Raw genomic sequence first — 15,499 nt, forward strand, 5'->3', positions numbered from 1 at the left:
TGAATGGGCAAGACAAAATATTCAAGTGCCTTTGAACGTGGTATGGTAGTAGGTGCCAGGCGCACCGGTTTGTGTCAAGAACTGCAACGCTGCTGGGTTTTCACGCTCAACAGTTTCCCTTGTGTATCAAGAATGGTCCACCGCCCAAAGGACATCCAGCCAACTTGACAACTGTGGGAAGCATTGGAGTCAACATGGGCCAGCATCCCTGTGGAACACTTTTGACACCATGTAGAGTCCATGCATAAACTATGTACCCTTCAATATTAGGAAGTTCCTAATTTTGGTATACTCCGTGTATATTAACACTCAACATTCACTTTAACGTCACATACATTTTTATTTACACACATTATTCTACCTCACTACTTGTATGTGTGTGTGTGTGTGTGTGTGTGTGTGTGTGTGCACAGGTCAGTATGTGTACTGTGCTGACCGTCTGGCAGAAGACCACGTCTCGTCTGTACTGCAGGGAGAGGTCCATGGCGATGGTAGGAGCGCTGTCCTGCATCAATAGGAACACCATGGACTTCTTAGCCTTGTCACTCATCATAGCCACACACTCTGTCAGCGTGGTGAGGAGAGGGTACAGCGCCTCGCTCCACTCCCCTGGGGCAGACACACACACAACATAAACTATGTACCCTTCTGCATTGAAATCATCCTAAGAGACCCTTAAACTGCTGCTGTAACTCCTTCATATAATATGAGAATAACATGTGACAACACATTTGACTTGATGTCCTTCATCTCTGATAAGGTACTAGAAACAAACAGAGATGTCATACAGACTGTGATATATAGAGCTAGAAGAAGCCGTAGCACTGAGCTGGGCTGCAGCTAGAAGCAGTCAGAGAGACAGGGGACAGAAGCAGGGGAGAGGACAGAGCTCTTACCTGGGAAAGCCTCCTCGCCACTGGGGCTGCCATCTGGAAGGGGTGGAGGTGCCACATGCCATCAGCAACATGGCAGATAGCACACACAGTACAGTACAATAAGCACATAATAAGCTAGCTGGCTACAGTACATAGGCTGAGCTGAGCTGGCACATAGAAGGCCACAGCAATGGGACTTTGGCTGGCCCCCAGAATACAACATGAACACTGACAGACCTACCTAACACAGAGCAAACTGAACCATTCACAAATAGGAAATATACATCTTCAGAATGTCTAAGAAAACAATATTGCACAAAAACAAGTTAGGCCCATTCTAATAAGTTGAGATATGATGAATATGATAGCAGTGGGATGATAGGACAATGTGCATGACAAAGCAAAAAAGCAAGTGAAGTGAAAGAAAGAAAGAAAGAAAGAAAGGTAAAGAAGGAAAGAAACCTACATGGGTTTTTGTCAGGGCTGGGTGGGCATGCATGAGTCAGACTCAGGGTGAGAGCAGGCAGGAGGGAGGATGATGATGGTGAGGATGGTGGTGATGAAGGCTCCTCCTGGGTCATGCAGTCGGGGTTGATCCAGAATGCCCTGGTACTCTGGTTACCTTTCTTACTGCTGCCGCCCTGCTGGTCGCCTGGGGTAGTGTCCCCCTTGCTGCTGTCGTTAGGCAGACGGTCCTTCTGAAGGAGCTTGTCCACCCGCTGGATGATGCACTCCAGACTCTTGTCTACGTTTAGCCACACCTTCTCCTGGGGGAGGGAGTGCAGAGGGGAGGAGGACAAGAAAAGAGAAGAACAGTGAAGAAGGGATAGAAGAGTGGAAGAGAGGAGATGGGGGAGGAGAGAAGAGAAGAGAATAAACAAAAGATATCGTTTCAGTCAAGACATCTGATGGACCAACATACTAAACCACACCCCACATCAATCACAACAAATCCCTCAGTAAACACACTGCTTTCTTCCTTACATACTGTAACTGTATTTAAGTGCTCCTAAACCACGAAGGCTAAACTGGAGTTGACCTGTGAACCCCTGAGCCCTGGTGACCCCTTGCCTTACCCACTCCTCCTCGTGCCAGTCGTCGTGCAGCGAGGAGCGGCTGTTGCATACGCTCCACTTGGCCAGCAGCGTGTCCTGGTCGTTGCGCAGGACTACTTGATCGGCGGCGTCGGCGGTGGGAGACGCCTTGGAGGCGATGTACTCGGGGCGCGCAGCGTTCAGTGCCTGGATGGCTGAGGCCAGCAGCTTGCAGTCGCACTCCGTCACCAGCTGGCGAGTCTGAGGGTAAAGGTCATAGGAACCACACAGCGGGAATTGAGCCAAGCAAGAGAGGCCGTTCTGTATTGTCTTCCGTCCACATGATGACAAATTAAATTGGTCAAATAATCTATCGATCTCTGTGTTGGTGACTGAAGACAAAATACACACTGCACAAACGTAGGCAAAATAGCACCAACAGACCTGGTACCAGGCTAGGGACTCTCCCTCACCAACAGACCTGGTACCAGGCTAGAGACTCTCCCTCACCAACAGACCTGGTACCAGGCTAGGGACTCTCCCTCACCAACAGACCTGGTACCAGGCTAGATACTCTCCCTCACCAACAGACCTGGTACCAGGCTAGAGACTCTCCCTCACCAACAGACCTGGTACCAGGCTAGATACTCTCCCTCACCAACAGACCTGGTACCAGGCTAGAGACTCTCCCTCACCAACAGACCTGGTACCAGGCTAGAGACTCTCCCTCACCAACAGACCTGGTACCAGGCTAGAGGCTCTCCCTCACCAACAGACCTGGTACCAGGCTAGAGACTCTCCCTCACCAACAGACCTGGTACCAGGCTAGAGGCTCTCCCTCACAAACAGACCTGGTACCAGGCTAGAGACTCTCCCTCACCAACAGACCTGGTACCAGACTAGAGACTCTCCCTCACCAACAGACCTGGTACCAGACTAGGGACTCTCCCTCACCAACAGACCTGGTACCAGACTAGGGACTCTCCCTCACCAACAGACCTGGTACCAGGCTAGGGACTCTCCCTCACCAACAGACCTGGTACCAGGCTAGAGGCTCTCCCTCACCTTATCAGCCAGGATGGTAAGGGTCCTCTCCAGACCGTTGGCAGAGCGGTCCTTGGCGGCGCGGGACAGCCTCTCAGCGTAGTAGCTGACCTGGGTCTTCAGGGTGTTGATGTGGGAGATGATCTCCTTGGCCCGGACGATGTCCTGGGGGATGTACACTATGGACTGGCAGCTGGACAGGGCACTGCTGCAGGGACGGACAGGGTGGGGTGTTAAGAGAACACAGCATTTACCCTGAGACACACAGATATAGACACACACATACAGTAAATACAGGGACACACTAGAGACACACAGACACACACACACGCACACACAGACACACGCACAGACACACGCACAGACGTGTAGACAAAGATGGTAAGAGCACACACAGGAAAGTGAGACTGAATGGGCACTGCATTCTGGGAACTGAAGGAGATTGTACTTCTGCAACGTTCTCTCACACTGCTTGACAGATTACACAGGTAGCTGCATTATATACATATCTGAATAATTCAACTCTGTTAGAATATTCTACTCTGCAGGTCGGGGACTGAGCTGAGCATCCACATCTGCATGCACAAGCCTGTTCCTCACCTGGAACACAGACAACACTATCTAGACACCATAGAACCACAGCAGACTCTGTTTAAGATGTAGAATGTACAATGCTATTGTTATGGATCTGTCAAACTCTGTGGTTCTATGGCTCTGAAAACCCATAGCAAGCACTCTACTGTAGATCACCCTCTATCAATATACAGTAGCTTACAATGGTACTCACAGACGCCCATTGTGGACGCATACTAACAGTGGTGAAACACAGGCAGGTGACTGACAGCCTTACAGCTAAACAACAAACTCAGTGACAGCAAACAAACAATTATTTCCGTGCAGAAAGAACCAAACAAATAGTGGGGAGAATAAAACGACTAAAGAAAAGAATCTGAATACATAGGAACTCACCATTCTTCCTCATAAACGCTGATTAGAAAATAAAGATGCAATTGGAAAAATTAAAAAGCCAGAAAACGGAAAATCATCTTAGAAATATATAATATAATCATAGGGAAATGCCAAGGCTAAAAGCAGCATATCATGTAGTGTACAATGAGAAAATGACAACACAAACAGATAGAAAGTCGGCCATCAAAATACAGACCATGCAGTAGCACAGGCACAAGAACAAGGGAAAAGAGACGTACATGGATTTGATAAATGAGGCATTGCATTTGACAGTATGTTCTGGGTTATCATTCATTAACCACATAAATAATATCATTCTCAAGATGTGATTCTCAACTATATAATGACGTTAATGTTTAGACGAAAGCAGTGGTTTGTGTTTAATGCTGTTATCCATTCTGCTTTATGGTTAAACCTGTTAAGACACTGTAAACATATTTAGATATAGTTAAACTTTCCAATACCATTTAAAAAAGGGATGGGGTGAGGTACAAGGGTGTTTCTCTAGCAAAAGCAGACTTAGGATTCACTTAATTAGAAATGTGTCAGTTAAAAACAAACAAAGACTTAAAAAGTCAAGCCTATACACAGCCAGCTAATCAGTCAGTCAGTAGGGTTGTTAGCTGAAAAATGTGATAAGATTAGTGAGCATTGGCAGCAAGAAGGATATGCCCGATACAAAATTCTAACCAAGGTTCTACACTAGTCCCACCTGGGTTCCACCTCTTTGTGAGGTTCTGTACTCACTGTTTCTTGGCCTCCTCGAACTTGGTGATTTGTTTGCGTAGGCCGCTGTTCTTGAAGCCCTGGCAGTGGGCGGCGGGAGCCCCGATGGTCACCACGTCATACGTGTGGTCTGGGGGAACATAATACAACTATTAAGGCCAAAGTGGGGAGCTGCATGAACAGCCAGGAGGGAAAACGGGGAATGGGGCTCAGCTCACCAAAACCAGACTCATCCTGCACCCTCATCCTCTGGACATGAAGGTTGGTGGGTATAAACTCCAGCTTCCTCTCTGCCTTCAGGTTACTGGCTTTGAACGACGGACCTGGAAGAAAGACCAGAGAAAAGGGAAAGACAGAGTAGGATTATCATGTTAAACCACAACAAACCAAGCACCTTAGACATAGTTATCTGAGGCTGAAGTAAGTTAGTGAGTGTGTTACTTGTAGTGGTGGTGTGTGTGTGTGTGTGTACAGTACTAACCCTTGTAGTTGGTGAGGTCAGAGAGAGTCTCCTGGTAGGTGAGGATGATGGTCTGGTACTGAGTGACTATCTGTCGCCGTAGGTTCTCCCAGCATGGTGACAACTCCCCCAGCTCCTCCAGCTCACAAACCCTGAACACACACACACACACTTCGGCAACTTAGGCATTAGGTGATATTTTATTAATGCACTCTCAATTAAAAAATCTCTGGACACGGTCATAAATGTGCATGTGTGTGTGTTTATGTGTGTGTGTGTGTGTGTGTGTGTGTGTGTGTGTGTGTGTGTGTAGTGTAGTAGTGTACCTGACAGCGTCCTCCTCCAGCAGCAGTTTGACATACTGTCTGGGGATGTTGAGAGACAACACACTTTCAGCCATCTGCTCTAGCACCCGCAGGTGGTTACCGTCCGTGGTGGGGAAACGGTACATCCTGGACATGGTGCCTCCAAACACTGCAAGAGACACACACACACACGCATGCATGCACATACACACACATGCATGCACGCACATACACACGTGCACACACCCGAAAAATGCTCAACATCATCTAACACAATCTCTGAATAATTTCTTTGGCTCCACAGTCGAGTATTACATTATAAAGGACCTGCATAGTTCGAAGGTCATATTATGTCTCTGTGATGATTTAAAGTGTAAGAGGAGCGTGTGAAAAAGTATTTCCTTCCCAGAGGACAATAACCCATTCCATTGTATACAGATGTCTGGCCAGATATACACACTCACGTCAGAGTGGTGTCTAAGAAAAGCAACGATCTCTCACAGCTAATGACATTTCTCAGTAAAACCTGCTAACATCCAGCCGTGAGGAATGGATCGGATGGACGTCCACTCAAATCATTTAGAGACGCCAAAATAATTTTTAGAACAGACAATCGCATTAGGTGAAATGTTACTGAGAATGATACCTAACTGCATTTGTCTCAGGTGACACTTATGAAATATTGGCGCCTGCTTACAAAGCGGCTCAGTGGGGAAACAGACTTTTCTAGTGGGCTTTGGTAGAGGTGGTGTCAGTGGGCTGAGATAATGGGAAACGACCCAGCAGTACCATCCTACCTGATCTCAGCAGGGTATCTTTGCATAAAGATGCATATTTGGCTCTGACGCCCATGGATTCTGTCAGGCTCTCATCCACCGGAAGCACGGTCTGTGGCACACGGGAATAGAAGAGTCACACATGCAGGATGCACACACACACACACACACACACACACACACCTAACCCTGGCCACGGTCTCACAGGTCACAGGTGTCTGACATTTGGTGTCAGCGGTAGGGATCCGGCGGACGTCTCGGAAGCTCACCCTGCCGTTGATGGTGTCTGGTAACCTGGCAACAGGCAGTGTCCTCTGGTCCCTCTTCTCCTCTATCTGCCAGGCGATGATGGTAATGTTCCCCACCTGCTTGTTCTCTGCTGATCTGTTCATCAATAACACACATCAATAGGGCTGTCAACTGCATCCCCCAGCATCACAATCTACAGTCAATGGACAAACAGCAGCAACGATCAAACTATATGACAGACCAAAATATCTATCTGAAAAATGTATAGGCCTTACATTTACATGACTATGGATCCATACATTTAAGCATCCTCTTGTCTGTTATAATAATAATTTAGGTGCTTATATTTGTCCTATTTCACACATGTACAAGTTTGTATTAAACGCATGTGTGAATTGGAAATGTTTTTGTTGTTGTTGCATATCCCAACTCCCCCTGAGACACCCTCAGAGAGTGGGGTCACGGCCAGGGTCAGCCATTGATAACTAAAGAATTAAACAAGATTAGTGAACATTGGCAGCAAGCAGGATACACCCGATACAACAGCAACCCTGGAGCAATTAGGGTTAAGTGCCTTGCTCAAGGGCACATAGATTTTGTTTTACCTTGTCGGCTCGGGGATTCGAACTAGCGACCTTTCGGGTTACTGGCACAGCGCTCTAACCGCTAGGCTACCTGCCACCTTACCAAAGGCATGGCATATGAAGATAATTATAATCATATTGACGTACGAAACCTGTCTGATTCAATTCCATTGCTGTGACTGATCAGAGGTGTTTATGGTAGACGTGACTGTATGTCTCTCATACCTCAGGGTCAGGTGTAACCTGTCTGTCTCTCATACCTCAGGGTCAGGTGTAACCTGTCTGTCTCTCATACCTCAGGGTCAGGTGTAACCTGTCTGTCTCTCATACCTCAGGGTCAGGTGTAACCTGTCTGTCTCTCATACCTCAGGGTCAGGTGTAACCTGTCTGTCTCTCATATCTCAGGGTCAGGTGTAACCTGTCTGTCTCTCATACCTCAGGGTCAGGTGTAACCTGTCTGTCTCTCATACCTCAGGGTCAGGTGTAACCTGTCTGTCTCTCATACCTCAGGGTCAGGTGTAACCTGTCTGTCTCTCATACCTCAGGGTCAGGTGTAACCTGTCTGTCTCTCATACCTCAGGGTCAGGTGTAACCTGTCTGTCTCTCATACCTCAGGGTCAGGTGTAACCTGTCTGTCTCTCATACCTCAGGGTCAGGTGTAACCTGTCTGTCTCTCATACCTCAGGGTCAGGTGTAACCTGTCTGTCTCTCATACCTCAGGGTCAGGTGTAACCTGTCTGTCTCTCATACCTCAGGGTCAGGTGTAACCTGTCTGTCTCTCATACCTCAGGGTCAGGTGTAACCTGTGGTTCTTCTCCTGCAGCAGCTCCTTCACAGGAAACAGAGCTGAGCCCAATAAATACATCTAGGTCAGGAGAGAGAGAGAAAGCGAGAGAATAAAAGAGAGAAAGAAAGAGAGACAGGGACAGGGAGAAAGAGAGAGAACGAGAGAGGGAGAGAATAAGGGAGGGAAAGAGTGAGGGAGAGAGAGAGAGAAAGAAAGGAGAAGGAGACAGAGACAGACATCTACGATAACAACACTCCCTAGGTCGATGGTGAGGGAAGGGAGGTGATGAGAGGAATGGGACTGACCTACTAGTGGTAGTAGCTTATTATCCGATGGGACCCTGACATATTACTTGGTGTTTCAATGTCATCTTATCTAATAGCATTCTACTCACCGTGCCCTGAGAGCGGTCCTTGACGTCGTACACAGACAGCTTGACCTGCGTCTGCTGGTTGATCAGAGAGTCCTGGAAGAAGGCTATGCTGCTCAGGAATATAGGGTTATTGGTGCCCTGTAGGGGGAAACAATCAATCAATCAAACAATCCATAAAGCTCTCACTGCTGTTTCATCCAAACTGTACACATCCAGAAAGATATTGGATAACAACATTCTTAAATAATGTTTTACTGTCACATACACCGGATAGCTGCAGAAAATGGTGTTGTTTTATACGGTCAGCAATAGTAGTACGGCGCCCCTGGAGCAAATTAAGGTTAAGTGCCTTGCTCAAAGGCACAGACAGATTTTTCACCTTGTCGGCTCGCTCGTGTATTCGAACCAACGACCTTTCGGTTCCTGGCTCAAACCTCGAACCGCTAGGCTACCTGCCGCCCAGGGAGCAGTGCTCTCTCATCTTGCTTCATCCATACTGTACACATCCAGAAACATTTTGGATAACAACATTCTACAATCATATAGGAACACAACAGTGCAGTGTAGCAGACGGCAGTAGGGAACAGAGGGATGACGGCAGTAGGGTACAGAGGGATGACGGCAGTAGGGAACAGAGGGATGACGGCAGTAGGGAACAGAGGGATGACGGCAGTAGGGAACAGAGGGATGACGGCAGTAGGGAACAGAGGGATGACGGCAGTAGGGAACAGAGGGATGACCGGCAGTAGGGAACAGAGGGATGACAGGCAGTAGGGAACAGAGGGATGACAGGCAGTAGGGAACAGAGGGATGACAGGCAGTAGGGAACAGAGGGATGACAGGCAGTAGGGAACAGAGGGATGACAGGCAGTAGGGAACAGAGGGATGACAGGCAGTAGGGAACAGAGGGATGACAGGCAGTAGGGAACAGAGGGATGACAGGCAGTAGGGAACAGAGGGATGACAGGCAGTAGGGAACAGAGGGATGACAGGCAGTAGGGAACAGAGGGATGACGGCAGTAGGGAACAGAGGGATGACGGCAGTAGGGAACAGAGGGATGACAGGCAGTAGGGAACAGAGGGATGACAGGCAGTAGGGAACAGAGGGATGACAGGCAGTAGGGAACAGAGGGATGACAGTAGTAGGGAACAGAGGGATGACAGGCAGTAGGGAACAGAGGGATGACAGGCAGTAGGGAACAGAGGGATGACAGTAGTAGGGAACAGAGGGATGACGGGCAGTAGGGAACAGAGGGATGACGGCAGTAGGGAACAGAGGGATGACGGCAGTAGGGAACAGAGGGATGACGGCAGTAGGGAACAGAGGGATGACGGCAGTAGGGAACAGAGGGATGACGGCAGTAGGGAACAGAGGGATCACGGCAGTAGGGAACAGAGGGATCACGGCAGTAGGGAACAGTGGGATGATGGCAGTAGGGAACAGTGGGATGATGGCAGTAGGGGACAGTGGGATGACGGCAGTAGGGAACAGTGGGATGACGGCAGTAGGGGACAGAGGGATGACGGCAGTAGGGACAGTGGGATGACGGCAGTAGGGAACAGTGGGATGACGGCAGTAGGGAACAGAGGGATGACGGCAGTAGGGACAGAGGGATGACGGCAGTAGGGAACAGTGGGATGATGGCAGTAGGGAACAGTGGGATGATGGTCTGTCTCACCTCGATGATCTCAGTCTGGGCGTGTTTGGTCCAGAAGGCCTGGGGAGGGGTGGTGCAGCTCACTGCCACAAAGCTGTTGGGTTTCCGCTCCAGAGCTGGGGTCACCAACTCATTACAGGCTGGGGAGGGGGGAGGGAGGGAGGGACACACAGCACGTTGGAACGCGTGGAACAATAAATGCAAGACAAATTCCTATAGAAGTTAATTGAAGTTAATTTACTGTACTCACCCACACTGAACTCTAGAACAGGCTCATCTGGATCCTGGCTGTTCCCTACAAAACAGAAAAGTAGCATTAACTCATACAAGTCATTTTCCACTAATTCAGTTGGCGGAAATGAAAGGACAAAAGTGATAAAAACATGTGTCGGTGTACCATGATATACAGACTGGATAGACAGGATGTGTACAAGACAGGATGTAATTCCATTACCAATTGTTCATCACATGGTCTCTCATATTGTTTGTTTCCTTGATATTGTCTGTGACCAACCCACAACAAGCAACCCTTTCCCATTCTCACCTGCGAGCGCCAGGCCGATCATCTCAGAGGAGAGGTCAAAGGTGTTGGCCCGGTACACTGACCAGGGCCTCTGGTGACGGGGGCTACGCTCTCTAGCCTCCGACATCCTGATTCTGCTAGCCTTCTCCAGGGGGGGAGGAGAGGCACGGGGTGGTGGTGGTGAGAACACACACCCTCACACACACACACACACACACACACACACCCTTGTACTGAGCCACTCCACGGCCCCGCCTGGGCCTTCCTCTACGAGCTGAGAGAGAAGGAGGGAGAGAGGGAGGGAGAAAGAGAGAGGGAGAGAGAGACAATGATAAACATAAGGGACCACACCAATTATACGTCCTTTCACATCCCCACTCTGACCATTGTTTATCTCTCTCTTTTCCCTCTCCGCACCTCCCCTTCACCCTCTCCGCACCTCCCCTTCTCACCCTCTCCGCACCTCCCCTTCTCACCCTCTCCGCACCTCCCCTTCTCACCCTCTCCGCACCTCCCCTTCTCACCCTCTCCGCACCTCCCCTTCACCCTCTCCGCACCTCCCCTTCACCCTCTCCGCACCTCCCCTTCACCCTCACCCTTCTCCGCTCACATTTCGCTTTTGGTGCAGGAGCGCTGTGGGCTGTGGAGGTGGCTGGACTCCCAGAGGAGAGGCTGGTCCACATGCAAGGAGAGACAGGGATGGACAGAAATATATAGAGAGACACGGATGGAGTGACAGGGAGAGAGGCAGAGGGAAGAAGAGAGAGAGAGAGAGAGAGAGAGAGAGAGAGAGAGAGAGAGAGAGAGAGAGAGAGAGAGAGAGAGAGAGAGAGAGAGAGAGAGAGAGAGAGAGAGAGAGGCAGAGGGAGGGAGATGAGAGAGAGAGAGAGGCAGAGAGAGAGAGAGAGACAAAGCTGTGAACGATCTGAGAGACAAGGCAAGAAGGGCCTTCTATGCCATCAAAAGGAACATAAAATTTGACATACCAATTAGGATCTGGCTAAAAATACTTGAATCAGTTATAGAACCCATTGCCCTTTATGGTTCTGAGGTCTGGGGTCCGCTCACCAACCAAGAATTCACAAAATGGGACAAACACCAAATTGAGACTCTGCATGCAGAATTCTGCAAAAACATCCTCCGTGTACAACGTAAAACACCAAATAATGCATGCAGAGCAGAATTAGGCCAATACCCGCTAATTATCAAAATCCAGAAAAGAGCCGTTAAATTCTATAACCACTTAAAAGGAAGCGATTCCCAAACCTTCCATAACAAAGCCATCACCTACAGAGAGATGAACTTGGAGAAGAGTCCCCTAAGTAAGCTTGTCCTGGGGCTATGTTCACAAACACAAACAGACCCCACACAGCCCCAGGACAACAACAACAACAACAACAACACAACTAGACCCAACCAAATCATGAGAAAACAAAAAAGAGAATTGCTTGACACATTGGAAAGAACAAACAAAAAAACAGAGCAAACTAGAATGCTATTTGGCCCTAAACAGAGAGTACACAGTGGCAGAATACCTGACCACTGTGACTGACCCAAACTTAAGGAAAGCTTTGACTATGTACAGACTCAGTGAGCATAGCCTTGCTATTGAGAAAGGCCGCCGTAGGCAGACCTGGCTCTCAAGAGAAGACCGGCTATGTGCACACTGCCAACAAAATGAGGTGGAAACTGAGCTGCACTTCCTAACCTCCTGCCAAATGTATGACCATATTAGAGACACATATTTCCCTCAGATTACAGCGATCCACAAAGAATTCGAAAACAAACCCAATTTTGATAAACTCCCTTCTCTACTGGGTGAAAAACCACAGTGTGCCATCACAGCTGCAAGATTTGTGACCTGTTGCCACAAGAAAAGGGCAACCAGTGAAGAACAAACACCATTGTAAATACAACCCATATTTATGTTTATTTATTTTCCCATTTGTACTTTAACTATTTGCACATTGTTACAACACTGTATACAGGTAAAAGTCAGTAAATTAGAATATTTTGAAAAACTTGATTTATTTCAGTAATTGCATTCAAAAGGTGTAACTTGTACATTATATTTATTCATTGCACACAGACTGATGCATTCAAATGTTTATTTCATTTAATTTTGATGATTTGAAGTGGCAACAAATGAAAATCCAAAATTCCGTGTGTCACAAAATTAGAATATTACTTAAGGCTAATACAAAAAGGGATTTTTAGAAATGTTGGCCAACTGAAAAGTATGAAAATGAAAAATATGAGCATGTACAATACTCAATACTTGGTTGGAGCTCCTTTTGCCTCAATTACTGCATTAATGCGGCGTGGCATGGAGTCGATGAGTTTCTGGCACTGCTCAGGTGTTATGAGAGCCCAGGTTGCTCTGATAGTGGCCTTCAACTCTTCTGCGTTGTTGGGTCTGGCATTCTGCATCTTCCTTTTCACAATACCCCACAGATTTTCTATGGGGCTAAGGTCAGGGGAGTTGGCTGGCCAATTTAGAACAGAAATACCATGGTCCGTAAACCAGGCACGGGTAGATTTTGCGCTGTGTGCAGGCGCCAAGTCCTGTTGGAACCTGAAATCTCCATCTCCATAGAGCAGGTCAGCAGCAGGAAGCATGAAGTGCTCTAAAACTTGCTGGTAGACGGCTGCGTTGACCCTGGATCTCAGGAAACAGAGTGGACCGACACCAGCAGATGACATGGCACCCCAAACCATCACTGATGGTGGAAACTTTACACTAGACTTCAGGCAACGTGGATCCTGTGCCTCTCCTGTCTTCCTCCAGACTCTGGGACCTCGATTTCCAAAGGAAATGCAAAATTTGCTTTCGTCAGAAAACATGACTTTAGACCACTCAGCAGCAGTCCAGCTCTTTTTTTCCTTAGCCCAGGTGAGACGCTTTTCGCGCTGTTTCTTGGTCAACAGTGGCTTGACACGAGGTATGTGGCAGTTGAAACCCATGTCTTTCAAGCGTCTCTTGGTGGTGGATCTTGAAGCCCTGACTCCAGCAGCTGTCCACTCCTTGTGAATCTCCCCCACATTTTTGAATGGGTTTTTTTCACAATCTTGACTAGGGCGCGGTGATCCCTATCGCTTGTACACTTTTTTCTGACCACAGTTTTTCCTTCCCTTTGCCTCTCTATTAATGTGTTTGGACACAGAGCTCTGAGAACAGCCAGCCTCTTCTGCAATAACCTTTTGTGTCTTTCCCTCCTTGTGCAATGTGTCGATGGTCGCCTTTTGGACAGCTGTCAAATCTGAAGTCTTCCCCATGTTTGTGTAGGCTTCAGAACTGGACTGAGAGACCATTTAAAGCCCTTTGCAGGTGTTTTGAGTTAATCAGCTGATTAGTTTGTGGCACCAGGTGTCTTCAAAATGTAACCCTTACACAATATTCTAATTTTGTGACACACGGAATTTTGGATTTTCATTTGTTGCCACTTCAAATCATCAAAATTAAATGAAATAAACATTTGAATGCATCAGTCTGTGTGCAATGAATAAATATAATGTACAAGTTACACCTTTTGAATGCAATTACTGAAATAAATCAAGTTTTTCAAAATATTCTAATTTACTGACTTTTACCTGTATATACATAATATGACATTTGAAATGTCTTTATTCTTTTGAAACTTCTGAGTGTAATGTTTACTGTTAATATTTATTGTTTATTTCACTTTTGTTTACTATCTACTTCACTTGCTTTGGCAATGTTAACACACGTTTCCCATGCCAATAAAGCCCTTAAATTGAATTGAAATTGAATTGAGAGAAGAGAGAGAGGCAGAGAGAGAGAGAGAGAGAGAGAAGGGAGGGAGAGAGAGAGAGAGAGAGAGAGAGAGGGCAGAGAGAGAGAGAGAGAGAGAGAGAGAGAGAGAGAGGCAGAGAGAGAGAGGGAGGGAGAGAGAGAGAGAGAGAGAGAGAGAGAGCGAGAGAGAGAGAGAGAGAGAGAGAGAGAGAGAGAGAGAGAGAGAGAGAGAGAGAGGCACGTGTCTGTGAACATGCAGTTAGATATCATTACTCTGCTCCAGCAGCATCCCCTGAGGGCACTGCCTCTATCCCTCTGATGCTCAATGTGCTCTCAACCGCATCTGACAAATTTGCTTATTTGTGTGTGTGTGTATTTATATATTTTTGTGTGTGTGTGCACACGCGTCCGTCTGTCCCTCAGTGTGTGTCTGTCTATGTGTACTGGAGTCTGACTGTGTAGTAAGGCTTTTGTCCATGGAGCCCTAAATTATTCATAGATATAAGAGTTTTGATACAGTGGATGCATGCGTTTGTCTTTGTTTGGGCAGGAAGTGTACAACATGAAGTAAACACAGACTGTTCTTTAGCCTGCCGGCAGACAGGAACAACAAGCTCTGAATACGACAATGTCATTCGGTTCTGTCTACACAATGGTCTCCTGTTATTTCAAAACTGTCGCTTACAATTTCTCACATTACTTCAAGGAGCACTTTATCACATTAATTCTGAGAGAAGAAACAATGGAGATCGCACATATTTCAACCCTTGTGTCATCAGATAATTGATAGCGTAGAGGAACTGAGAGTTATAAACGTATAATCTTAAATAATGGCAGCATATATGCTGGCATCAACTGAAGAAGGGTCTGAATAGACATAAATGGAGCAACAGGTGCCCTTCACACAACAAAATAACAATGAGTGGTGATAATCAGATGTTTTTCTCTAATAATGTTGAACTGACACTTTTTCCCATCATCGATGCGTATTCCAAAGATAGAGTGAGAGCAGAAATGCGCTCTTCATCACAAAACCATCCAATGCCCCTCCCACTCCTCATCCTCTTCCCCCACCTCCCCCTCAGGGGACATGGTTCCTCCAGGGCACGTCCTCAGCCAGTTGCCAGTTAGCCCAGGAACCAGGCCTCTCCTCTCCTCATCGAACAGGAACAATTAGCCCATTTCCACTGAGGCTGGAGGCTGTGGGTAATAGACCAGCCCTGGTCTACTTAAGAGCTTCAATAGAGATCCACACTCTATTTCTGTCACTGCTAACAGCTGGAGTACAGTAACTAGCAACAGCCCACAGCACCAAGGCTAGAATACCTCAGAGAGACTAGGGCAGGCCAGGAGGAGAAACTCAGAGCGGCATGCTTTTACAT

The 15,499-nt window shown here is 47.4% G+C and overlaps 1 protein-coding gene across 12 annotated transcripts in view; it reads right to left on the reverse strand.

Moving 5' to 3' along the window:
* LOC121534223 (inositol polyphosphate-4-phosphatase type I A) overlaps positions 1-15,499 on the reverse strand; it is a 45,055-nt gene that overhangs the window by 10,366 nt on the left and 19,190 nt on the right. For 4 of the 12 annotated variants that reach the window (XM_045205654.1, XM_045205649.1, XM_045205650.1 and 1 more), the window contains exons 2-18: positions 10,385-10,637; positions 10,091-10,135; positions 9,862-9,980; positions 8,204-8,320; positions 7,808-7,887; positions 6,459-6,573; positions 6,211-6,301; positions 5,435-5,582; positions 5,130-5,260; positions 4,867-4,971; positions 4,670-4,778; positions 3,923-3,940; positions 2,975-3,161; positions 1,952-2,170; positions 1,342-1,642; positions 897-929; positions 437-609 (exon numbers count right to left, since the gene is read on the reverse strand). In XM_045205654.1, coding sequence (XP_045061589.1) covers positions 437-609; positions 897-929; positions 1,342-1,642; positions 1,952-2,170; positions 2,975-3,161; positions 3,923-3,940; positions 4,670-4,778; positions 4,867-4,971; positions 5,130-5,260; positions 5,435-5,582; positions 6,211-6,301; positions 6,459-6,573; positions 7,808-7,887; positions 8,204-8,320; positions 9,862-9,980; positions 10,091-10,135; positions 10,385-10,490 — 2,097 coding nt within the window. In that variant the 5' untranslated portion in view covers positions 10,491-10,637. Of the gene's footprint in view, positions 1-436; positions 610-896; positions 930-1,341; positions 1,643-1,951; positions 2,171-2,974; positions 3,162-3,922; positions 3,941-4,669; positions 4,779-4,866; positions 4,972-5,129; positions 5,261-5,434; positions 5,583-6,210; positions 6,302-6,458; positions 6,574-7,807; positions 7,888-8,203; positions 8,321-9,861; positions 9,981-10,090; positions 10,136-10,384; positions 10,638-10,973; positions 11,036-15,499 lie in introns of all 12 variants that reach the window. The other 8 variants (XM_045205659.1, XM_045205657.1, XM_045205655.1 and 5 more) reach the window with 6 other exon arrangements.

The sequence above is a fragment of the Coregonus clupeaformis genome, chromosome 20, assembly GCF_020615455.1.
Source record: "Coregonus clupeaformis isolate EN_2021a chromosome 20, ASM2061545v1, whole genome shotgun sequence".
Lineage (NCBI taxonomy): Eukaryota > Metazoa > Chordata > Actinopteri > Salmoniformes > Salmonidae > Coregonus > Coregonus clupeaformis.